Source organism: Malus domestica, chromosome 15 (genome assembly GCF_042453785.1).
Source record: "Malus domestica chromosome 15, GDT2T_hap1".
NCBI lineage: Eukaryota > Viridiplantae > Streptophyta > Magnoliopsida > Rosales > Rosaceae > Malus > Malus domestica.
The window spans coordinates 53353130-53378730 of record NC_091675.1 but is presented as its reverse complement, the minus strand read 5'-3'; the positions used below and the strand labels follow the sequence as shown (position 1 = coordinate 53378730).

Genomic DNA, 25601 nt, shown 5'->3' with positions numbered 1-25601 from the left:
GCCCAAACTAAAACTCTTGTTTAGTTTGTTACCATTTCTTCCAATTCACTTATAAATCTCCAAACACCTCACACTAATTTTTTTTTTAAATATTTAATTCCCAAAAGCATAAGGTTAAATCTCTATTTATGCATCAAATTCCTTTACTTAATTCCATTCTTCACATTACTTAGCTCAATTTCTCAAACAAGGATTTTATCTCAATTATTTAAACTACTGATTTATAGTGATTCTCTAATCACAGGCCTTGAATCCAACCATACTAAATACGTATTATTTCTTCTCATACCAAAAGTATGATTTCATTCCCAATATATCACCTTTCTCTTTCATAGATCAATTTCCATTCGAATCATGGTTAAACTTATTTTCGTGAATCAAATTTCATCACTCCAAACGATTTAATTCTTACTAAACTATCCATGCTGTTAATTACCAAAACACTCAATTAAATTATCAATTTATTTCCCCAAATTCTTCTATCAAACAACCTCTAAACAAAAGATTAATTCTCGAATATTTAAGGCTGCATCTAACGTTGTTAGACTGCCTACGTACTCTTTAGCGGGATCAAGCCTTTCGTAGTTCACAAATTCAAATTTAACCTAATTACGAAATTCAAACAAGTAACCATAAATCAACATCTATCTCCAAACAAGCGAATCACATCCAATGCTTATCAAACTTGATTTCAGAACATCAAAATTAACTTAAAAATATGGCTTTAGCTCACTGGCCACGTGCCGCCGCCGGTGGCGGTCGGCTGCCTCGAATAGTCAGAAAATATCAACTATTTTTAAAAATTACCAAATTATACATAAATGTAGATTTCAATGAGTGAAGCAACTTTCATACTTGTGACCAAGACCAATTTGGCCTGAAAAAGCCTCAATTTGCCTCTAACCCGTCGAAACCCTATAATTTGGGTGTCCTCAATTCGACTCCATAACAACTCCGACGCCCCCAAACTTGTTTGGGCCTTGTTCTTGGCCTCCAAAGGAGTGTTTTGGTAGTGGAAATTTGAGGATTTTGTTTCAGGATTTGAGGGATTTACGCCATGAACCCGAAGTGCCGCCGTCGGGTTTTCACCATTTTCTCACTTAATTTCTTCTAATTTTAGGTGAAAATGGAAGAGGGAGGGTCACTAATTCAAGTTTAGGTGGTGGCGACATTCAATTCGCCTGAAAAATCACTAAAATGGAGTCGGAGAACCCCTCAATCCCTTCGGGTCGGGTTGCGGTTAGGAAGGATGTCTGATCCCCTCCTCTACTCCCTCATTTCCCTTCCTTTTTTCCTTTCCTCATTGGCCATCCCTCCTTAGATTCCTTCTCCCTTTTCTCCTTTCTATGCTTTTCTTTTTATCACAGCTGTCCATCATTTATATTTCCTTTATCACAGCCACACACGTGGCACAACTCATTGCTCCAGATTTTCCAGAGCCTTCTAAATGGAAATAAAATTACCATAATATCCCTGACTTTAAACATTAATAACTTATTCGTTATAACTCCGTTTCATGAACAGTTTGCGCCTACGCGTTCGTGAGATCGAGCTCTATTCAAATATATAAATTGTGACCTCGAAAGGTATATAGATTTTAAATAGTTAATTTCCAAACTTTAAACCTCGTAACTAGTTTAATTTAAAACTAAACTCACATAAATTATTATAATTCTCAAGAAATCATATAAAAGCTCAATAATACAAATATGTAGATTATCATAATTTCCGGAAACAAAACTTTAAAAGTTCTCGATTAAATTCTTCATAATTATAAATCGATTTATTTTCGATTTTTCCCACATATCCCTAATTATGAATATATAATTCATATATTTAAATTTTCAGGATATTACAATCCTCTTCCCTTCATTTTGGCCCGCTGAAGGTGATTGTTCGGGTTATCAATACACAGAAGTCTTAGGACTTGTTTGAAAAATGATTTTAAATGAGTGAAATCACTTTTGATAAAAATGTTTTTGAAACCAATTACTAATAAAAATGTAAGTTAATCATGAAAAAGCACTTGAAGTGCTTATTGCAACACATAACTGGTGCTTCTTGCAGAAAGCACTTGAAGTACTTTTAAACAAAAAATATTTATCTAAAAACACTTTCAGTCATTCGCAATTCCTAACGAGCTCTTAATCTATTTTATAATACTTAAGTACCCGTTCGAAAACCAGACACTGTAAAAGCTTATTCCAAAAAAGGCCATGCAATCACAGAACAACATGTTATCCTATGACGTAGCGACCAATAGCCAATTTACCAGAACACCCTTGCACTTCCAATGGACCGGCGATATATCAGTCTCCTCACTCTCCTCTCACACACACAGCAGAGTCGTCTTCTCCTTCAGTCTACGCTCTCCCTCCCCAGCCGAAAACCCAAAAATAATCCCAGACGAGCTTCGTTTTCTGATTCTGTGGATGGTGGATCTATCCAAACCCGTATGCTTCTGAAGGATCCGAACCCGTTCTGTTTCGTTCGGTAACTGCAAAATGAGGACCCGTTTTAAATCTGCGTTTTGTGCTGTGATCGTCCTGGTTTGTTTGGGAGCGTCCGGAATCGGTTTAGTTTCGGGTCAGAATCGGAGGCCCAAGAATGTTCAGGCCGCGGTTCGGGCCAAGTGGTCGGGTACTCCATTGCTCCTGGAAGCCGGGTAAGCTGCTTTCTTTCGAAATTTTATGTTTTGATAATTCTGGAATTGATTGTGTCGGTAAAGTTTGAGCTATGAAGTTGTTGGTAATGTCGAAACCGTTATTGTTTTACGCTACTGCGAAGCCGATGCTTTTACAAATTAGGAAGATGATGATTGAGTAGGCGTGCGTTTTGGAAACCATGGAAGGGGCAACGACATGAGGGATGTAATCCCAAAATTGTAAAAGTTTTGTAGGAAGTGAAAAAAACGGAGCGGGTTTCTTTCGGAAGAGAAATGTGGAAGCAGAATTCAATTTTTTTTAGTTGGAGATAGTCAATTTTAAACTAATTTGAACACTTCATTCTAAATATAAGTAGAAATGAAATAAAATTTTAATTTTATGTAGTTTAGATGACCGAAAAATGATTCCTTTCGTTGATAAACTAGCATTGGGGCTGTGCTATTTGTCACACGAGTAAACAGAATGAGCTACTGTATCTTGAAGGGGACGACCGTCTTGAATGTACTTTTATGTATCATAATAACTTAAAATAAGCACATGAAAGTGCTTCCTCTTAAAGTCTTAAATAACGAGAAATTTGAGGTGGTTTTTGAGTTAGAGAAATAGTTGTGTTGGAACTTGGATGCACATGGGATTTTCTCCGTTTGGAAGTTCTGAAGTTTTTCGGTGGAAAGAGAAGGAGGGTAGTGCTTAGGAGATGTGCTATGATGGTAATTTTCTTGGTGGAATGGGAAGAAAGGAATATGAGGAATTTTGAGAATGTTATCGCTGACTAGATGGAGTACCTTTTTGTGGGCATCTGTAGCTTTGGAGTCCAGAGATCTCTTTTTCTGTCATTTGATCAAATTTGAAGGCCTCTATATTGTGATTCTGTGTTTTGTCTTTTGTTTCTTGTTAAAGAAAGAAGTAGCATATGTTATGAGTATTGTGATTATTGATGGTTAGAGCAGAATCATGTCTATGAGATGATTATTCTTTAGATAAGTTAAATTTTGGAGTTCGAATTCTTGATTGGAATCAGCAAATTATTTTCATCTGCTTTTTGTAGATATAGTTTATCTCATATATGGTGCCTTTCCTAAGCTATTATTGGCTTCCTGTTTTTTAATGCAGTGAATTACTATCTAAAGAACAAAAAGACCATTTTTGGGACTTCATTGATGCCTGGCATCATAGTGAGAAGGATGATGCTGAATCTTATACTGCTAAGGGCTGCCTAAAAAAAATTGTAAAGCACGGACTCTCTATTTTAAACGAACCATTGGCATCTTTGTTTGAATTCTCCCTCATGCTTAGATCTACATCTCCAAGATTGGTTCTTTATCGGCAATTAGCTGAGGAGGCTCTGTCTTCTTTTCCTCTGGTTGATGAAACTAATTCAAGCAGTGACAGTGGAATTTCTGAAACAAATGAGCTTATGGAAGGTAAAAGGTCAGATCTTTTGAACATTGGTCGAAACCCGAAGAGCCCTAATGGGAAATGTTGTTGGGTGGATACTGGAGGTGCACTGTTCTTTGATCCAGCAGACTTGAAAATTTGGCTTCAAAGTCCAAGAGATTCGTGAGTACTCTCTTGAATTTTGCCTTGTTCTCTATCTCTAGAAAGAGTATCCATATTGGGAACACTTCCTTACTTTATTTTTCTTGTTTCTCAGTTCTGGAGATTCATTTCAGCAGCCTGAACTTTTCGAATTTGATCACATCCATTTTGATTCAAGTGTTGGAAGTCCTGTTGCTGTTCTTTATGGAGCTCTTGGAACTGATTGCTTTAGGGAGTTTCATCTCACCCTAGTTGAAGCTGCAAAAGAGGTTCACATCATGTTTTATACTTTATATCCTCTTGGACATTAAATTGATTAATCACACTACAGTAAAATTTTTTTTTTTGAAAAGAAACGAAAGAATTTTATAAAACGAAAGAAATACAAAAGAGAAATAGAAAACCACGTGGAAAAGATATCCACCTGGAGCTAGAAGAAAACTAGCAAGGGCCCCTAACTAAAACTAAATGAACAGAGGAAAAGCTAGACCAAATCAAATAACGGCAGCTAACAAATCCCTAAAAATAGAAGAGAAATTGTAATCTCTAAACTCCACTGAAATCGAAGCCCAAAGGGCTGCCCAGTGTTTTACTCTATCCCAAAGCTCCTCAACCCCCACTCCCTTGTAATCCTCAAAGACTCTTTTATTACGCTCCAACCAAATGTTCCAGAAGAGGGCCAACAACAGAGATCCCCACAAAGTTTTGGCTTTCCTCCCTTTCCCTAGGCCTTCGAACTTAGTGCTTAGGAGCTCAAAACAGCCCTTTGGAGTGACCCAACTTGCTCCAGCTTCCTTGAGCAAATTCCACCAAATTTGAATGCTATACGGACAGTGGAGGAAAACATGGTTGATGCTTTCCTCCCCGGATTTGCACAAAGCGCACCATTGGGGGGAGAAACATGCAAAAGGCATTCGACTTTGGACTTGATCACAAGTATTAACCTTCCCGAGCGCCACTAGCCACACAAGGATTTTGACTTTTGGAGGCACTTTTGCTTTCCAAATCTGAACGAAAGGGGGAAATTGTTGCACAACTTCATTGTTGCAAAGGAAAGAGTTATAGGATTTGCAAGTGAACTGGCCAGAACCTTCTAAATTCCATCTTCTCCTGTCTTCTCTAGAATGACACAGCCGTACGGACTCCACCTTCTGCAGTAAACCAGCCACATCTTCAATCTCCGACTCTCTTAGGTTTCTCCTAAAATCGAAATTCCAACAGACCGGCTGTAAAGAAGAAACCACCAAATTGGAAATACTTTGGTTTTTTGTCCTTGCTAAAGAAAATAATCTAGGGAATTGCTCCTTCAACGGTTCGCCCTCCAACCAACCGTCCTCCCAGAATCTCAGCCTCTCTCCGATACCAACCTCGAAGATGCATGAGTGAAGAAATGAAGGGTAACCAGCTGAGATGTCTGTCCAGGGACGCTTGCTCGAGCCTCGACTCGGACAATTAGCATCCCAACCATTTGCCACCAAACCGTACTTGCTCTTTATCACCCTATGCCAAAGAGAGTTTGATTCGCACGGGAATCTCCACAGCCACTTGGCTAATAAGGCGGCATTCCGATTTCTCAAATTTCCCAGACCAAGGCCACCTTCCTCCTTGCTTTTACACACTTTCTCCCACTTGACCAAGTGAAACTTCTTTCCTTCCTCAACTCCTTCCCAAAGGAACCCTTTCATTAGCTTTTCCAATCTCCCAATGACCCCGCATGGGGCTTTGAACAGGGACATGTAGTATATGGGCAAGGATCCTAGGACAGCTTGGATCAATGTTAATCTTCCGCCTCTAGATAAAAAAGCTTTCTTCCAACCCTGAAGTCTCAAATCCACATTCTCTACCACCGGGTCCCAGAACTTAATAGATTTTGGCTTGCCTCCGAGGGGAAGACCCAGGTATTTCATTGGCCAACTGCCCACCTCACAGCCCCAAGAACTTGCTAGCCTTGTAATTTTCTCGCCATTAGAATTAATTCCCACCAAGGAACACTTTGCTTTGTTAATCTTCAAACCTGAAACCTTGCCAAAAATTTGCAGCAAATGTAATAAATTGTTCCAAGCCTCCTCATGCCCTTCCAAGAAAAAAATTGTGTCATCCGCAAATTGAAGATGAGAGATCTCCACGTTATCTTGCCCAACACGCAGCCCTTTGATCAAATGATTATCTTGAGCCTTCTCAATTAATCTGCTCAGCACGTCTACAACTAGGGTGAACAAGAACGGAGACAGAGGGTCACCTTGTCTCAGACCTCTTGAAGCTTTGAATTTTCCCCTAGGTCTCCCATTGATCAGAACTGAGAAATTAGCCGTGCATATGCAACCAAGCACCCATTTTCTCCATCTAAACCCGAATCCCTTTCTCAGTAATACTTCTTCCAAGAATCTCCAATCGACGTGGTCATAAGCTTTTTCGAAATCAATCTTAAGAACCAAACCCTCCTCCTTCTTCTGCCTCACCTCTTCGACCACCTCGTTTGCTACGAGGACAGCGTCCAGAATTTGTCTGTCTTTAACAAAAGCTCCTTGAGATGGGGAAATTGTACTGCCCATGACATTCTTTAGTCTTGTAGCAAGGACTTTCGCCACTACCTTGTAAAGACTGGTAACTAAGCTTATAGGCCTATAGTCCCTCAAGTGCACAGAATCTGCCTTTTTCGGGATTAGGCATATATAAGTTTCATTTGTTACTGTGTTTTTAATCCCATTTTCGAAGAATTCTTCCAACACCTTCATGATATCCGCCTTCAAAATATCCCAAGAACTTTGGAACATTTGCAAAGAGAAGCCATCTGGGCCAGGGGACTTATCATTCCCACAATCGAAAACGGCTTTTTTAACTTCGGCTTCCTCGAACGGCTGTTCAAGCCAAGTTGCCTCGGTGGCATTAATTGGACCCCAATTAATACCATCCAGCCCCCAGCACTCCTCTTCGTTGCTACTGTACAGAGACTTGAAAAAATGAATGATTGCTCTTATTTGTTTGAGAAGTCTAAAAATTGGGTATAAATCATATTATAATTGAGGAATACATGAAGGGAGGTGAGTGGGTGAACCATAATAATAGGTGCAGCGAAGTACTGTTAATTCTAGATTGTTAGAAGCTTTTCTGGAAAGACATCCCCGAATGGCTACACCTGTTTTTGAGTTGCTTCCAGGTCGTTTTGGGTGGATGCTATTAAGTTCTGGGAGGATGTTTGGGTGAGCTAAAATATTTGGATACGGTTCAAAGAAGATGGCCTTCTGTCTTTATTTCTGCCCCCTGGTGTTGTGTGTAGGAAGGATTCTGATTATAGATCACTTATTGCTTCATTGAGCTTTGGTGTATTCTTTACGGTCACAACTACTCGTGGAGACAGGCTTATAGTCTCCTCTAATATCATGCAATGCTTTGTTGTGCGAGGAACTTAATTTTTTTGGGATAATATGGAGTTGGCTCGTTTATGGGGATAGGGTCCCTTTTTGGTCTTCTCTGTGGGCATCACTTTAGAAAGTTGTCATTTTCTTATTTTATTTGACTGGGTGGCAGCTGTTATGTAATTTTTATGATGTATATTGCATCTCGGTAGCTTAAGATTGGTAGTTCTAGTTCATCGTTTCAGTCATGGATTTCTTGTTCACATTTCCTATACTCTGTGACTGTTAATAAAAACACTGTTTCTTAAAAAAAAAGAAAAAAGTAACTATGCAGGGATTCGGGGTAGTAAACACAAGGGAGAGAATTTACTTAATTTGTCAGCTTTTGTTCTTTTTGTTCATTTTCTACTTTTTCCTTTTTTACGAGGATAGGTACTAACTTTTTGTCATATGATCTCATGATGCTGCTTTATGTTTAGAGTCTTCGTACTGGTTATCTCTTTTATGTTCTGTTATACATGTATTTTTATATGTTTTGCACATATGTAAGAAAGGTGAATGTTGCATAATTTTTTGCACATATTACAAATCTTTGTTTGCTTGATAGTGTGTGCTTGTATGTAATATATGCAAAATCTTTCTAAAAGATTGGCCCAAAACTTCCAGGGAAAAGCTAAGTATGTTGTTAGACAAGTATTACCTTCTGGCTGTGATGCCAAGATTGACCGTTGTGGTGCTGTTGGTACAAGAGATTCATTAAACTTGGGAGGCTATGGAGTAGAACTTGCTTTGAAGAATATGGAATATAAGGCTATGGATGATAGTGCTATAAAGAAAGGTTAGAATAATTGATTCTAGCTGTTGCTCTTGATTCTTCTGTTGGCTTGTCTTCTCAAGCTTTTGAGGCATGTCCCAGTATCTTAAGGATGTTTGAATGCAAAAAACGAAATAGGTATTGAACTGTTTCTTGATTAATAATAGTATTTATGAAAGAAGTGTGATGACAGTTAAATTGAAAACTTTATAAATCCCATGTGTGAGGCATACGCTATCCTTACTCTTTATATATGTTTCTGTTTCTAATAACTAAGTAAACCTGATAAACTCAGACCTGTAGTCTTAACAAAAAACGAGATTACAATGGAATGAGTGAATAAAAATGTCTACGGATCAAGCTTTTGAGGTAGAATTATGTTTTCCGCTCAGTTTTGAAACCAGTGATACTTTTGCACTTGAAAGTATTGCTACTTTTCCATAAACTATGAGAGCGCTATTGGATTCCACTTGAGCAAGTTACATTAACCATTTTCTTATTTTGTTTCAAGATAGTCAACACTTACTCAGAAAAAATATAAAAACTTTCAACTACTTTAAACAAGTAATACCAATAATTACCAGAGATATAGAAAGTTTGTAAAGCTGCTTAGCCTCCTAAACATGCATGAATGGGTACCTAACACATACTGCTGACCAACTTAACCTGAGATCTAGAATTAGTTGCTTACACATGCGCACAATATCTTGAGTAGCTCAAGCCTCAACACAACTTGAATATATTCTACTCTCTTTACTCTTCTTCCAAAAATAGGCTTGACTCTCTTTACAAAGAGTCAGTTAAGCTTGAAAATTGCAAATTTCCTGAAATATGAATTGGACATTTTTGAATATTTTCTTTTTCTTCTTTTCTTCACATCTTCATGTTTTTTGTTATTTTTTTTAATTGCAGGAAACAAAAATATGTTTAGTGCGTGTACTCATGTTTAATTGTTCGTAGATTTTTTGTTTTGGGTCAAAATATTCCTCAGAAGTACCGGGTTTATGTTGCAGGTGTCACATTAGAAGATCCCAGGATTGAAGATCTCAGCCAAGAAGTCAGAGGGTTTATATTCTCCAAAATTCTGGTTTGTTTTCCTTGATATAATAGCACAAGTTACAATAAATTTTATTATTAAAAAGATTCTGAGTTTTAAGCATGGACACTCTTACTCTCTTTGGTTTTCACTGGAAAGCTTAATTTTTTTTTTTACATGAATGCCATTGTATTTTCCCTTTCACTAATGACACAAATTGAGTCCAAGAATTTTCGTAAGTCTTAGACTGGGAAAATATCAAAAGAAATCCGGAAGAAGAATTTGAAACAGCTTTTGTTTCAATTTCTTTTGTCCTTTGATTATTGGAAACAGAAAGAGGGAATAAATAGAAAAGGGAACAAGAAATTCTTAAGTTTATCTGATTATTACCTCTAGGTTTTGTTTATCTATTCATGATTTTGTTCATATTAGAGATAATACGAACTTGATCAGGAATAGATGAGTTTCCAAACTGAGTATGAAATTAAGTTGCAGTTCACATTAGATTTTTTTTGTTTGTTTGTTTTTGTTTTGTTTTTTTTTAAATTATTTTGAAAACTGGTTTTTCTTCCACTTTCTTTTTTCTATTTTAAAATACATAAATAAACAAAAAAAAAGAAATCTGACATAACTAACTACCCATGTTTGAATGTTTTGAATTTAAAGTTTTCTTGGCATTTACCATTTTATCCCTGTTAATTAAATTGTCTATCATTTGGATTCCAAGTTAGGGAAGGGCAATTTTAGGCATTATGAATGTTTCACCCTTTTTGCCTTCTAACTTTATATATACTATAAAGAGATAAAAGGGGAATGTTTGTATATGAATTAGTATGCATCTTTATTTTCTGGATGGTATTCTGTACATTTTATTTGAGATACCAATTTATACCATGTTTAACACTCAAATTGTGAATATAATGTCTGGATTTTCATAATCCACAGATACACCATACGTAGATTAATTTAGTTACAGGAAATTATAGGGAGGATGGGTTGGAAGGGTTACTGGACCCAACTAATATTAAACAAAAGAAAATAGTGGACACATTAAAGCTTGTAGTCTTATGATAATATCATTGCTGAAATAACAGGAATCCAGTTTTGTATTTTTTTCATGTGGGGGTTATTTTCAGGGTATGACTAACAAATCACTCAAATATGTGGAAAGAATTTGAACTAAACTTATTCCAAGAATTTGAAGCCCTCTTCAAGAAGTTTGATTAATAAATCATGTGGTTGGCAGAATTAAGGAAATATGATTAGTTTTGTGATTAAAGCTAGAGCAATGATTGGAATGAAACATTGAAACATTGAAACATTATAAGTCAGATATTAGAAGGTAGGCATTGTTAAAAAGACGAATTGCCATCTGGTTTCGCATTAAAGTTTTGTGGAGTTGTTTTGATGCTTCTCTGTGAGTGTGTGCTCACTTGCCATGATCTGATGGTATTATTAACAATGTCAGTTGTGATAAGAATGGAGTTATTGTAGTTTGTGGATAATGAATAATTTTGAAGCCAGGATGACATTATTTGCTCCGTTCACTTTGCAGGAACGCAAACCTGAACTCAGTTCAGAGATAATGGCATTCAGGGATTATCTTTTGTCATCAACAATATCTGACACACTTGATGTTTGGGAACTAAAAGGTATCTGCAAATTAAGGCTTTTCTCCTGATTTTGATGAACTACAGTATCCTTATGGTTTTCTGTTCAACAGATTTAGGACATCAAACTGCACAGAGGATAGTTCAAGCCTCCGATCCTTTGCAAGCAATGCAGGAAATTAATCAAAATTTTCCGAGCATCGTCTCTTCCTTATCTCGCATGAAGGTAAAGAATTTATTTGCACACTTTGAGTTTGATTGAATCTTAAAGTAATGTCTCTTCCTTATATAAAATTTTAAAATATTTCAGAACAGATATTTTTTTGTTGCTATTGTCATCTATTTACTGAGCGTTTTCTTGCAGCTCAATGATTCAGTTAAAGATGAAATAAGTGCAAACCAGAGAATGATCCCACCTGGCAAGTCCTTAATGGCTCTGAATGGTGCTTTACTCAATATTGAAGATATTGACCTTTATCTGTAATGCTTTTGCTCTCACTGAATTTCTTTTCATCTTTTTGACACCAACAGTTTATAGTATCACCTAGTGGTGAACTGGTGATGCATGTGGTTGTTTGTCATTACCAATTTTGAAAGTGCTCAACGTTTCTGTTGTTCATTTGACACTCATTCAAGCGTGTACAAGTTTAATGCTCAACTTTGTCTGTTCAACCTCTGACATTGCATTTCTTTAATATTCTCTTAGGTTGCTTGATTTGGTTCATCAGGATTTATCGTTGGCTGATCAGTTTTCAAAGTTGAAGGTAGGCATTCAATCTTAGCTATGATTAGCTGGAAGAGTGTACATGATGGGCTAATATGTGGCCAAGTTAGTAAATGACCTGTTCACTCCATCAAGTGAAATGCTAACCTTGAATTTTTGAATTCACCCAATGTTATAGTTTTAAATATGTGTACTTTGACCCCATTCCCTCTCTGTTTTTGTTTTGCTTTATAAATTACTTGTCTTTCAGAAGCAATGTTTTTGGTTGCGAAATGTGATTAAGAGAAACAACTTTTAGATTAAAATTTCGTTAACAGCTGACCTTAGTTACACATATGACCTGACACCATCATTAATCTTGATTGTTCAATCAGTTGATTACCTTTGAATAGAGTACACTGGGAACCCTTGGTTTGGTATGCCAATAGTTTTTATTTTTTATGCTTAAAAATATTTACCATGGTCCAGGGTGAGATGTCAGATGCTCATCCTCTATGAGTTAATTCCGGCTCAGATAATGGATTAGGAATTGGGCTAGGTTGAGCTTGGTCTAAGGTCATATCTGACTTTTAGTTACTAAGCTCCTGGCCTAGCTCTGTAATCTTCTTTCAACTGTGATCTATAATAGCCTCGAACAATGTTATTCAATGCATTTTATCATAGCCTTTTAAGTTCTCTGACTTTGTTCTTACTATCAATTATCACAGATTCCTCATGGCACCATACGGAAACTCCTGGCGAGTCTGCCTCCTCCAGAATCTAATATGCTCCGTGTAGATTTTCGTTCAGATCATGTTCAGTATCTGAATGACATAGAAGAAGATGATATGTATAGACGATGGAGGAGTAATTTAAATGAGGTGGATATATCGCTTCTTTCAGCATTTTTCTTTCTCAGTTTTGGATGGCATTGAATGTCCATGATTTTCTGGAAATATGATCCCTACAATTTATTTTGTGTAGATTTTGATGCCAGTCTTCCCCGGTCAGCTACGTTATATTCGCAAAAACCTTTTCCATGCAGTTTCTGTTATTGATCCATCAACTGTTTGTGGTCTTCAGGTGAGTTTTATATTTCTTTACCAAGTTATATGTGATATTCATGCTTCATGTTATTTTGCTGGTTATACTTGTTGATCGTTTTATTATTAAAATCTTGCAGTCCATTGACATGATTTTGTCTCTTTACGAGAACAATTTTCCTATGAGATTTGGAGTTGTACTGTATTCTTCGAAGTTCATCAAGCAGATTGAAACTAGGGGCAGTGAAGATGACCATGAAATTGAAGAGGATATGTCCAGCTTGGTATTTTCTTCTATTGCCTTTCTTATTTCGTTATTCTTTGTGGGTATTTAATTAAAACTACTCCTTAGCCAGCTTCCATATGTCCCTGCTATCAACTCAAAATACAAAATATTGTTCATGTCTTACAACAGCAATTCTTGAAAATGTTTTTTCTTTGCAGATTATACGTCTCTTCATTTATATAAAGGAGAATCATGGAATTCAAACAGCTTTCCAGTTTTTGAGCAATGTGAGTGTGATCCCATGTTTCTGTCAAATTTTTATTCGTATCAATAACAGAAGTCGCGTTATAAAAATATACGAAAGTTTTTCGCTTAAACCAATTAAAATACGAGAGTGACAAGATGTCCAGAAAGTAAGACATAAACAGCAACTGGATAATGAATGTGACCACCATCCTCAATTTAAAACCTCTATGAAACTCCATAAAATTAACTAATAGTGGCTTTGCAGTTAAGCCATATATCTGAAGACAAAATGTCTAATCTCTAAGGAAACATAGGCTCATAGGGATGACCATAAACAGACTTTCTATCTCAACTCATTTCTTTTGCTGATTGTATGTTCCTCAATGATCAGCCTATTTCTTTCCATGATTGCTCTTCATCTACTTTTCTGCTGTAATGATGTCGCAATATTGTTTTATTGACTATTCTAAAGCACCTGACCTGATCCTTGTTAAGAACGTTGAAATCCGGTATTTGTTTGTTATTTTTTTTTTCTGTGCTGCTTAACTAGACTTTATCCATTATAGCATATAGGTGCTACGTCATCCGTAGAAAAAAAAGGGGACACATTGTATCTTGTACTTAAACACAGTGATATTCTTTTACTGCTGAATAATAATTATCTATTTTAGTATGTAGCCTCGTTTGAAAATAAATGGGGCCTCATGCTAAACTCATTCAGTGAGAGAACTTAGATAAGGACAAGTGCCAAATGAAAACGCTTTACTTTTTTTTGTTGACTTTCTCTTGTAATTTAAATGATTTCAAATGGTCTCTGTATTTTCCAGTCACTCTTTGGTGTAATGTTGCTTTTCGATATGCGGTGACATTTGTTGATGCTATTTTTGACTTGTAAGACAATGCTGTGGGAAATAATAGTTCATAATTCTCATGCCTAAAGAATGTTATTCTGCTTGATTCTGGACACATGTCAGATAAACAAATTGCGGATTGATTCTGAAGATTCTGCCGATGATGCTCTTGAAATGCACCATGTGGAAGGAGCATTTATAGAAACTGTATTGTAAGTGTTTCATAGATTTTATGGTGATATCAATACTTGTATGTTAATGAGGAGGGCCTTGTAAACAAACATACATATTCTTTATTATATTTTCGGGTGATCTGAAATACGTTCTCATTCTCCTTTTCTAGGCCCAATACAAAATCTCCACCTCAAGATTTATTGCTAAAGCTGGAGAAGGAGCAAACTTTCAAGGAGCTTTCGCAAGAAAGCTCCATGTTTGTCTTTAAGCTGGGTTTGGCTAAGCTCCAGTGTTGCCTGTTGATGAATGGCCTTGTGTTGGAGTCTAATGAGGTGTTGTTTGAGATCTTTTGATAAATCTTCACAATAATAAATCTAATTACCTAAGAGTTCAGTACAATACTTGAGTACATTATGGCACCCCGATCCCCAGAGCGAAATGGTGATCCCTCCCCCTAATGGGATGATCTATCAGCAGTTGTAATAATTAATATTTCCACCACCATCCAGAATCAATTGCAGTTGACAGCCTGAAGTTCCTAAAACTGAAGCAGTCAATATCTCAATATTGTTGCTCAGAGGATTGTTCAACTTTTAGGCTATCTGACTTTCTGATTAATTTATTAGGGCCCCTTTGATACCCGTTTTGATTTTAGTTTTAGTTTTTGTGCTAGAGATAGAAAGGAAATACATGGGAGAAATGAGGGATATCGAAGAATGGAGGAAGGATAGTGGGAGAGATGTAGAAAGAAATTTATAGAGAAGGGCACACAAAATGAAACTAAAAACCAAAACTATTGATGTTGTTTTCACTTTCAAGATGTATTTTCACTCATTCTTTATTTCTTCCCCTCTTCCACACCCTTTTTCATCCATCAAAGCGGCCCTTAGACTCTTGGGTATGTTTGATCATTTTGAATTCCCTAACCGTTGGGCGACTATAGTTAAACTCAGCTATCTTTACACCTCTCATTATAGGGGATGTGAATTCCCAGATTCAGCTTTAGAAGGCACAATCTCAACATGCAATATGGCTAACATATCAAAATTTGTCATTCTTGCACTTGCAATTGGATTTTGATTTTTATCTGTCAACTTCAGTTTTATGTAGTTTATAATATTTGTCTCTAGTTATTTTATTAAGCTACAGTCACATGTTATAAACCATGATTTGTTTTGGTTACATTGATCAGGAGGCTCTTATAAATTCCATGAATGATGAGCTTCCCAGAATACAGGAGCAAGTGTACTATGGGCATATAAATTCCCGAACAGATGTTCTTGACAAGTTTCTGTCAGAAAGTAGTACTACTCGCTATAATCCACAGGTGGAAGCATTTAACAAAGCTTTTAATCCAAAATTTAGAATAATTAGTTACGGTAATGATAGTCCATGTATCTCAATGGTTTAACATGTAGTGTGGGTTTGTAGATTATTGCTGGTGGAAAGCCAAGGTTCATTTCTCTGCCTACATCTATTCTTGGAGGGGATGGTGTCTTAAATGATATCAACTATTTGCATTCTCCCGAAAGTAAGCTTTTTTTAGGTTGAAAATATTAGTTCACACGTACTGTTTTGCTCAGTTAATTATAACACATGGTTTATTTTGATTGCATCCAGCTATGGATGATTTGAAGCCTGTGACCCATCTTCTAGCTGTTAATATCGCATCAAAGAAAGGGATGAAGCTGCTTCATGAAGGCTTACAATATCTGGTTAAGTTTTGGACTGTGATACTAATCTCACTTGAATTCTTCAAATTTATATTATGTGTTTGCTGTCATCATTTCACTCTAAATCTAAACATGTTCATCACTATTATCATAATTATTATGTTGCTTTATGTTTTGTATTTATTCTTTTTACTCTTAATTCAGATAGAAGCGTCCAATCGCGCTCGAGTAGGTGTGCTTTTCAGTGTGAATCAGGATGCTGATGTCTCTAGTCATCTTTTTGTGAAGGTGTTTGAAATCACTGCATCCTCGTATAGGTTTGTATTCGTATCGAAGCTTAATGGGTTATCTGTCAATGGATGCATAACTCATATTAAATTTTCATTGACTTATTGTGCAGCCATAAGAAAAAGGTGTTAGATTTCCTGGATCAGATGTGCTCATTCTATGAACATAATTATTTGCTTGCATCATCTAAGGGTACCGAAAGCACTCAAGAATTTATAGATAAAGTGTGCGAATTGGCTGAGGCTAATGGTTTATCATCAAAGGCCTACAGATTTTCCCTTTCTGAATTTTCTGATGAGAATTTGAGAAAATCTATGAATAAGGTATGCATTTATCTGTATGCTTTGGCTTTCGTTTTGTTTTGTTTTTTCCCTTTAAATGTAATTTTACTACTTTCACCAGATGTCTACTGTTCTGATAAAAACTGGCTTGCTAGAGGACCTCACGAATAGTTCTATGAATTCTCTCTGATCAAACCGTGGTTATCTATTGTGAGAAAGTTCTTATGACAGCTGTTTATGATGGTTTCCAGGTATCCCAATTTTTGTATAGGCAGCTTGGCCTTGAATCTGGTGTTAATGCAGTCATTACTAATGGAAGGGTAAGTCTTCTTTGTAGACATTCTACTTAGTTGAATGTCATATTAAATGTTATTTCAACTCTTTTAATTAAATAAGATTTGTTTGTTGGAAAGAGACTCTAAGAAAAGACTTGGAGTACTTGGATCTAACAGAAGACCTAGCACAGAACCGAGTGCAATGGCATTCTAGGATTCATACAGCCGACCCCACTTAGTGGGATAAGGCTTTGTTGTTGTTTGCATGACAATCCGTTCCTTTGGTCACTGTTTCTTTGTTTATTTGAAGTTAAAGATAGTCTAGAGATTTAGTATTTTTAAATGATTATCTTTGCATTAAGTTCCCCAATCTTGGCAGTTATGCCTTTATTAATGAATCATTATCCGATAGGTGACAGTTGTAAATGATGGTGGCACATTCTTGAGCCATGATTTACGCCTTCTAGAGTCTCTAGAGTTTGCCCAGAGAATAAAGCACATTGTGGAAATTATTGAGGAAGTGAAGTGGGAGGATATGGATCCCGACATCCTAACAAGGTTTGTTAGTTTTAACACTTATTTTCTATAGCCGTACAATGTGCACTACTGACTACAACAGCTTGAAATTCTCCTTTTTCCACCCGTCTTCTATGCATTTGGAAGATCCATCCTCCGTTGCAAATACATTAGGGTAAAATGAACTGTCCATATTACTGTTCTTATTGGGAGTGAATAATGATATTGATAGGGTCAGTAGAGGCCACTGATCTATCTGTAAATCCGGACTAGACTGTCTGATAAGCACCTGTATTCATCGTATTATGTGTTAAAATGATTCATTAATAAAATGATTTCACGTTTTTATACTGATCAATTTATCCATAAATATTTCTGTAAATTCAAGTTCAGAAGTTGTATCAATGCCACTACTTTCATTTTTGAACAGGGGATTGGTGGCTATTTTTCTGTGATATTTTTTCTTCACTAGAGTTTTCTTTCTTGAAATTGATGTTGATCTTATTTGTTGGCTGTATTCTCTTTTATTTGTGGAAAGACTGATGGTGATTTTTAAAATGATTCGTGCAGCAAATTCATTAGTGATACTATAATGTCTGTGTCATCTTCCATGGCTATGCGGGATCGAAGTTCTGAAAGTGCCCGCTTTGAAGTTTTGAGTGCACAATATAGGTAAACAGATAATTGTTTCTTTGAGTGGATGCATATATGTGGAAACTACAACTATATGGCTCATTATCATTCATTTTCACTTTACTTTGTAAACAGTTTTGATATTATTGTTTGATATCCAATATTTAATAGAAAAGCACTGGTGTGTTCTTTAGTGACGATTCTCCTGGATACCTTGGGGTATATAAATTATCCATTGTTTGATGTTGTGCGCAAATTCATTTAATTATTCATGGTTAAGAGAAGGTCATTGTTATTGCTTGTTGAGATTATTGTCACGGATAGGTCTATAAGTTATGTGATTTTGATGTCCTTTTATATCTTACACTTATTTTTTCTTTATTCTTTGCAGTGCCATTGTTTTGAACAATGAAAATGCTAGCATTCATATCGATGCAGTTATTGATCCCTTAAGTCCATTTGGGCAAAAGCTATCGTCAATTCTTCGAGTCCTGTGGAAATACACTCAGCCTAGCATGAGGATTGTACTAAATCCTTTGGTGAGTTACTATTTGCTTCGTTGCTTGTACGTCATTTATGTGATACATGATCACCTTTACCTCTACGGTGTTTCTTTCCATTTAAGCTGTTGCCATCTTTTCTACTCCATTTTGTAACTTATTGTCTGTCTGCAATAAAATTTGTTTCTTTTCCACAAAAAATAGATTACTTAATATGGAATGAACCACCCTTTTTGGGTCCTCCTCATAATGTGATTTCTTGATCCAAACCATTCTTTTTCAGTTAGCTATTTGCTTATCATCTTAACTTTTTCAGTGTTTTTATCAAATTCACCAATGCTATTCATATGAAATATTGATTTCCGAGTTTTCTATTTTCATAGAATACTCGAGCAAGACAACACACTTTTTCTGCCTTTACCCCGGTCTCCATAGCAGATAACAGGATTCAACAAATTTCCTTGTCATAATCTTTTCTTCTTTATTATATACTTGTATGCATCCGAAGCATAGATAACCTTTTTATCTTCCATGTCTGACATTCTCTATGTTGCTAGTATGAAAAGAGATTTAGGCATGGAAATTTTTGTCACCATATGAAAGCATGACTAAAATCTGATTAATATCAATATAGATTTAGGCTTCCCTACCAGTGTTTGGTTTAACATTCAAGTTGACCTAGCAATTGCATGATCGACTCATGATTAGTCGTCGTACCCAGTGCACAAGGCTCCCGCTTTACGCAGGGTCTGGGAGAGGTGAATGTCGGCTAGCCTTACCCCCATTTATGGAGAGGCTGCTCCCAAGTCTCGAACTCGAGACCTACTGCTCATGGACGAAGGCACTTGCCATCGCACCAAGAAACATATATTTGTTAATGGAAATTAAGAGAATGCAAAACACAGGAAAGCTAACTTTAAGAATGAGGACCCTCACTAGCAAACTTTAAGAATGAGGACCAGCACAGAAAATCTAATCTTAAGACACTCACACCTTTCCAATCAGACAAAATAACTGAAAATGATCATTACTTTTACTCAAATGGGAAGCCCATGTGGATGCCCAAAACCAGACCCTCTTCTACAGAAGAAACAACCATCACACCATGCCTCCCTGGCAACACTACCCACACTTCTCATTATTGGCATGGAAAAATCAATAAATCATAATGGATTGGCGTCAATAATGACGCCAATTGACTACTACATAACATCACTTTGTTCTGGATAGACTTCAAATTACAATAATTAAAAAGAGGTGTAGGTTCACTAGATTAAGGAAAAGAAGAGTAGTAACAGACACTTCTAAATAAAACATAGTATCAGAATTTATTTATTTATGTTGGCGCTGTCTTTTGAGGTTTGACCTATTTTCATAAGTCATGATTTGGTATTACCTGTTTCACATTCAAGCTGTATATGAATTTTGAGTTCTACAAGTAATAACAAGGCTGTTATTTGATGTTTCACTGGGTATCTATATGTTGGTATGACTGTTTATAACCCACAAAGACTATTTTTCAATTTCCATCAGTAAACCAAAGAGTCTGTAGTAAGTTTGCAGTTTACAAACACTATTTTTAAATTTCCATCAGTAAACCAAATAGTCTGTAGTAAGTTTGCAGTTTACTTACTACTCTGAAAGTGTTTTGTAAAATCATTTGCAGGTGTAAATGTTTCTCATTGCACTTGCTACTACAGTACTATACTCTTAATACTTTCCACATTCTAACAATTGAATTCATGGCAGAGTTCTCTTGTTGATCTTCCTCTGAAGAATTACTACAGATACGTCCTACCAACAGTGGTAAGTCAGATGAATCTTTTGTTATAGCCCCAAAACTGTTGTCTCCATTGGAATGTAGACTCCGGTTTCGCACTCTTAGTTGTGTCATATTTGCAGGATGACTTCAGCAGCACTGACTACACAATAAATGGGCCAAAAGCCTTTTTTGCAAACATGCCACTGTCCAAAACACTCACAATGAATCTTGATGTTCCTGATCCATGGCTAGTTGAGCCTGTTATTGCAGTGTGAGTTTCATCATTAACAAAGTTTGTAGTTGTCATACTTTCTTTCATTAGCTCTGCTTTGAACAATTTTACGTTATGAGTCACACTTTTTGTGCTTTGCCTTTGCTAAATTTGTTTTTAATTATACACAGCCATGACTTGGATAATATTTTGCTTGAGAATCTTGGTGAGACACGAACATTACAAGCCGTGTTTGAACTTGAAGCTCTTGTTCTTACGGGTATGATTTATTTGTTTTTTGTTTTTTAGATAAATTGCAACTTTGAACTGCCTTGCAATTTTACTCCAAGTTAATGGCAAAGTGAGGGTTACCAACTATGTTGTGATATGCACTGACAAGTCATCTACAGGTCATTGTTCTGAGAAAGGTCATGATCACCCCAGAGGCCTTCAGTTGATTATTGGTACTAAGAGTACTCCTCACTTGGTTGATACTCTTGTGATGGCCAATCTGGGTTATTGGCAAATGAAAGTGTCTCCTGGCGTTTGGTACTTGCAACTTGCTCCAGGTAGAAGTTCTGAACTTTATTTTCTGAAAGAGGATGGCAACGAAAGTGGGAGCAAAACATTATCCAAACGTATCACCATAGACGATTTACGGGGTAAAGTAGTTCACATGGAAGTAGCAAAGAAAAAGGGAAAGGAGCATGAGAAATTGTTGGTTCCTGATGGCGAAGACAACTCACACGATGATAAGGAGGTGAATTTTTGCTGTTTTGAAATATTGTTCTAATGCTTACTAATGCAGTAAGTTAATAACCAAACAAAAATATTGTGTTTGTGTGCAGTCACACACCCTTTCTTTTTGTATTTTTATTTCCTTTCTGTTGTTGTAGGGAAGTAGCTGGAACTCCAACTTCTTGAAATGGGCTTCTGGTTTTATTGGTGGTGGTGAGCAATCTAAAAAGAGTGAAAGTACTTCAGCGGTGAGGAATTTGAGCTCTTCCTTTCTTTACTTGAATTTAACTATAACATGATATCAGTTCCATTTTTTCTCTGATTGTGATTGAAAAATACTCTCTTATCTGGTTTTGGATAATTATTAGGAGCAAGGAAAGGGTGGACGACATGGAAAAACGATTAATATTTTTTCTATTGCTTCTGGACACCTGTAAGTGCTTTTTCTTTCTTGATTTTATCTGCTTATTTACTTTATGCTTCCTCTGACAGTCTTTTTTGGGGTTGAAATACTGAGTCCATGATGGCTTCTGCATCATTGTTTTGTTTATCTAGGGTTTTTTCATGTTTCTGCCTTGTATTATAAGCGGACAGTAAAATATCACCTGTTGATAATCAAATGCCAGAGTCATGATGTCATTGCATATTACTGGAATAATCAAGTGCTTGATTCATGTACTAAACTTCATTCTTGTTTGTGTGAACTTTCAGACATTAATGATCAACATGGTGAACTTTTATAAGCCCTACACTCAGGAATTAAGTGTCTGAAAGTTTCTAGATTTTTGATAGAGGGCGTGCCATACGCTATAGTTGAACTTTTAATGTATTGAAATTAATTCTTTATAAAAAGATTTTAGTCCATGCCTTTACATGTTGGATTCAAAATTGTTTTGCACGGATCTCTGAAAAACGTTACATTTTTGGCGTCTTAGTTCCATAAAGGTCGTACCCAGTGCACAAGGCTCCCGCTTTACGCAGGGTCTGGGAGAGGTGAATGTCGGCTAGCCTTACCCCCATGAATGGCGTCTTAGTTCCATACTGAAATAATTTTCCACTTTGAAAACTATAGTAATAATAATATGATAAAAATAATAATGATAATGAATAATAACAATCATCATCATGGTAAAACTTTGCCTTCTTTTGATTTATTTGTTAAGCATGCAATCCTTTAATGACTTCCTTGTGGAATGTTTTGGCAGATATGAACGTTTTCTGAAAATCATGATTTTAAGTGTCTTGAAGAATACCCATCGTCCGGTCAAATTCTGGTTCATAAAGAACTATCTTTCTCCTCAGTTCAAGGTTATAAAATGTTTAAGTTGTAAACTTTTCAAGGTTTTTGTTTACTTGCTGAGAACAAATGAGAGTGCTTAACATGGATGCTCGGTCATTATTGTTATATGCAGGATGTCATTCCACCTATGGCTCAAGAATATGGTTTTGAGTATGAACTGATCACCTACAAGTGGCCTACATGGTTGCACAAGCAAAAAGAAAAGCAACGGATTATTTGGGCCTATAAAATCTTGTTCCTTGATGTTATCTTTCCCCTTTCTTTGGAAAAGGTATTGACATTAAATATTTTCTAATTTGACCTGTTGCCTTATTGGGTTTTCATCTTTAGTGATACTCGTACATTTGACATCTACAATATGTGCCAATATCTGCAGGTCATATTTGTTGACGCAGATCAAATTGTTAGGGCAGACATGGGAGAGCTGTATGACATGGATATAAAAGGACGACCTCTTGCATATACTCCATTTTGTGACAACAACAAGGATATGGATGGATATCGGTTTTGGAGACAAGTAGTTACCAATAATGACATTTTCGTTTACTTTTTACTTTCTTTCTACACTTCTTATGAATCCAGCAACCATACTTGTTACCGTATTTTAGATCCATGTCTATTAAAAGTCTGAAGGAATAATTTCTTAAATCATGTTTCTTTTTAATTCATTATTGATTGCTCACATGTTGTCATTTTTCTGGAACAGGGTTTCTGGAAAGAACATTTACGTGGGAGATCTTACCACATAAGGTAAACTATGACTTTTGTTGACGTGGTTCATAAGCTGGCCATATTTAGTAATTTATTTGTAGTACATAGCCATTATTAGATGGTTTGATAAATATCCTTCACTAGCAGACTTCTCCCTACCCTTAGAAGGATCAATGTATTCTTTTAAATCAGATACCATGATAAACTTATATTAGTTAACCATGGTTTCTAAAAGCTTAAAACTATCAGGATCTAAGAAAAAATAATTAATTTACATTGAAAAAAAAAACAATAAAGAAAAACAGCAGGAGTTGACATGTTGATTTTGTGCAGTGCTTTATATGTTGTCGATTTGAAGAAATTTCGAGAGACTGCAGCAGGAGATAATCTGAGAGTTTTCTATGAGACTCTTAGCAAGGACCCAAACAGTCTATCTAATTTAGACCAGGCAAGTGGTTACGTTTCATGATTCGCAGTTTTGATTGCACCATCTCATATTACTCTTCCAATTTTGATGCAAGTGAAGCCAGAATTAGTGTTGCGATGTCTGTCTGAATGATATTCTGATTTTCTTTGCATTCTAAGGCACTATAAATTGATCTTTTAGGACACGTTTCTAACAGTACCACAACTGAGGCCCAATATGTGAGACGTTTGATTAATTAGGAGGGAAATTTGATTGATTTGTCATTATTTCCTAATGCTTTACTATCATAAGGATATAGGCAAACAATTGCTTTAATCTTAAGTATTTCATTGGGGCATAAACTAAAAGAAATTACAACTGAAATTCTTCTTATGAATTTGTATTAATCTTATCTATACATGCAAACAACGAAAATGGATCCATGCTTGCTGCCATCATTGAGTGAAAATAACCAAATGCATTTACAAACACAACCCCAATCGTTGTGTAAAAACACCGATGGAATATTTTTATTTCACTTGTTCCCTTTTCCACTATCAGCGAGATCTCCCCTCTCTCTCTGGAGGAGATAAAAATGAAAAATCAACAAACTGACGTCAGGAACACATCATTTGGAGGCTCGTTGTAGATTCATATTTCCGTTTTGTTTTCATTCATTATGCTAAATGCCATCGTTCATATTTCAGGATCTTCCAAACTATGCTCAACATACAGTACCCATCTTTTCATTACCGCAAGAATGGCTGTGGTGCGAGTCATGGTGCGGTAATGCAACTAAATCCAAGGCAAAAACCATTGATCTTTGCAACAATCCCATGACAAAGGAACCCAAGCTTCAGGTAGATATGTGTTCCTTCGGTTTGTGATTTTTCACTTACTGAGCAGTGAGCTCGCACCCAGACCATATTATATCATTGTTTTTCCTGAATATCGTCGAGTCTTGCAGGGCGCTAGAAGAATAGTTTCTGAATGGCCAGATCTTGATTTGGAGGCAAGGCAATTCACTGCAAAGATCTTAGGTGACGAACTGGACATCCAAGAGCCTGCACCACTTCCTAATGAACCAGAGAAATCAGTGACCGGCAGTCCGGAGGAGGATCTTGAATCCAAGGCAGAGTTGTGAATATAACACACACTATGGTTCAATTCCAGTAGAGCAATTATTCAAAAGATTCGAGGTAACAGGTACACTTACACATAATTTGACCTGAGGGTGACGGCCCTTACAAACGGTATACCTGTATGCTAAACAAGAGATTTCGGCTAATCAGCAGGAAGATAATGTAATATCGGTAAACAGAGGCTTTACAGGCTTTCTATGTCATTGCAATAGCGACTGAGACTCGTTCGGGCTTATTAATTGTTAGCCCAGATACACTTGAGAAAAAGAGATTTTGTCGAGCTAATTTACGAAGACTTCTTTTGTGAACGATTGAAATTGGATGGATGACAAGAAAAATGAAAGATGTCTACTTTAGAATGGCTTTTGCTTCTTTAACTAGCTTCAAGATGGTATTGATAGGCAACGAATTTGACATATTTAAGCATTAAACATGTTTATTTTCACTTTACAACTATATCAAATCGCTGTCTGCGCAATTCAAAGTGCTTTTCCAAAGGAGAAAAACTACACATTCAACGACGGTGATATGATTTTTACCACATGCGCAAGTGTTAAGAACACCTATAATACTTGTAAGAATGACAAAGATATTGTAGTATAAATGGTTCTAGTAAGGTCGTTCTCCACAAGGAGTATTAAATAATTCATACCAAACCAAATTTTAGTTAATTATTGTAAAACAAAGATTTGGAATGATTGATTTTATGATCTAATTTAATAAGAATGAATTTAATTAAAGAGAGTAGAACAATCTACAAGTATTAGGGATCCGCCGTCACCTTAACAATCTTATATAGTTCTCCAAATTACTTATGACCTATATTTGCATATTTCGAAGGTTAGGTTTTCCTAAAATATGCCTATTTGGACTCCCAATATAGTGTATATTAAACATGCAA

The 25601-nt window shown here is 36.2% G+C and overlaps 1 protein-coding gene across 1 annotated transcript; it reads left to right on the top strand.

Annotated features, from left to right (window-relative positions):
• Nucleotides 1–2246: 2246 nt before the first annotated feature.
• LOC103402520 (UDP-glucose:glycoprotein glucosyltransferase) lies at nucleotides 2247–25059 on the top strand. Its single transcript, XM_008341269.4, has 37 exons — nucleotides 2247–2665; nucleotides 3780–4226; nucleotides 4321–4474; nucleotides 8228–8399; nucleotides 9389–9462; nucleotides 10967–11063; nucleotides 11135–11247; nucleotides 11386–11501; nucleotides 11728–11785; nucleotides 12453–12605; nucleotides 12709–12807; nucleotides 12908–13051; nucleotides 13212–13280; nucleotides 14214–14302; nucleotides 14434–14596; nucleotides 15457–15591; nucleotides 15696–15795; nucleotides 15885–15979; nucleotides 16142–16254; nucleotides 16338–16548; nucleotides 16758–16826; nucleotides 17194–17339; nucleotides 17868–17969; nucleotides 18322–18469; nucleotides 20180–20236; nucleotides 20333–20463; nucleotides 20595–20683; nucleotides 20814–21163; nucleotides 21300–21389; nucleotides 21510–21574; nucleotides 22347–22449; nucleotides 22554–22712; nucleotides 22818–22958; nucleotides 23148–23191; nucleotides 23486–23600; nucleotides 24266–24418; nucleotides 24526–25059. The coding sequence occupies exons 1-37, from the start codon at nucleotides 2505–2507 to the stop codon at nucleotides 24700–24702; spliced, it is 4902 nt and encodes a 1633-aa protein (XP_008339491.2). The 5' UTR covers nucleotides 2247–2504; the 3' UTR covers nucleotides 24703–25059.
• Nucleotides 25060–25601: the final 542 nt, after the last annotated feature.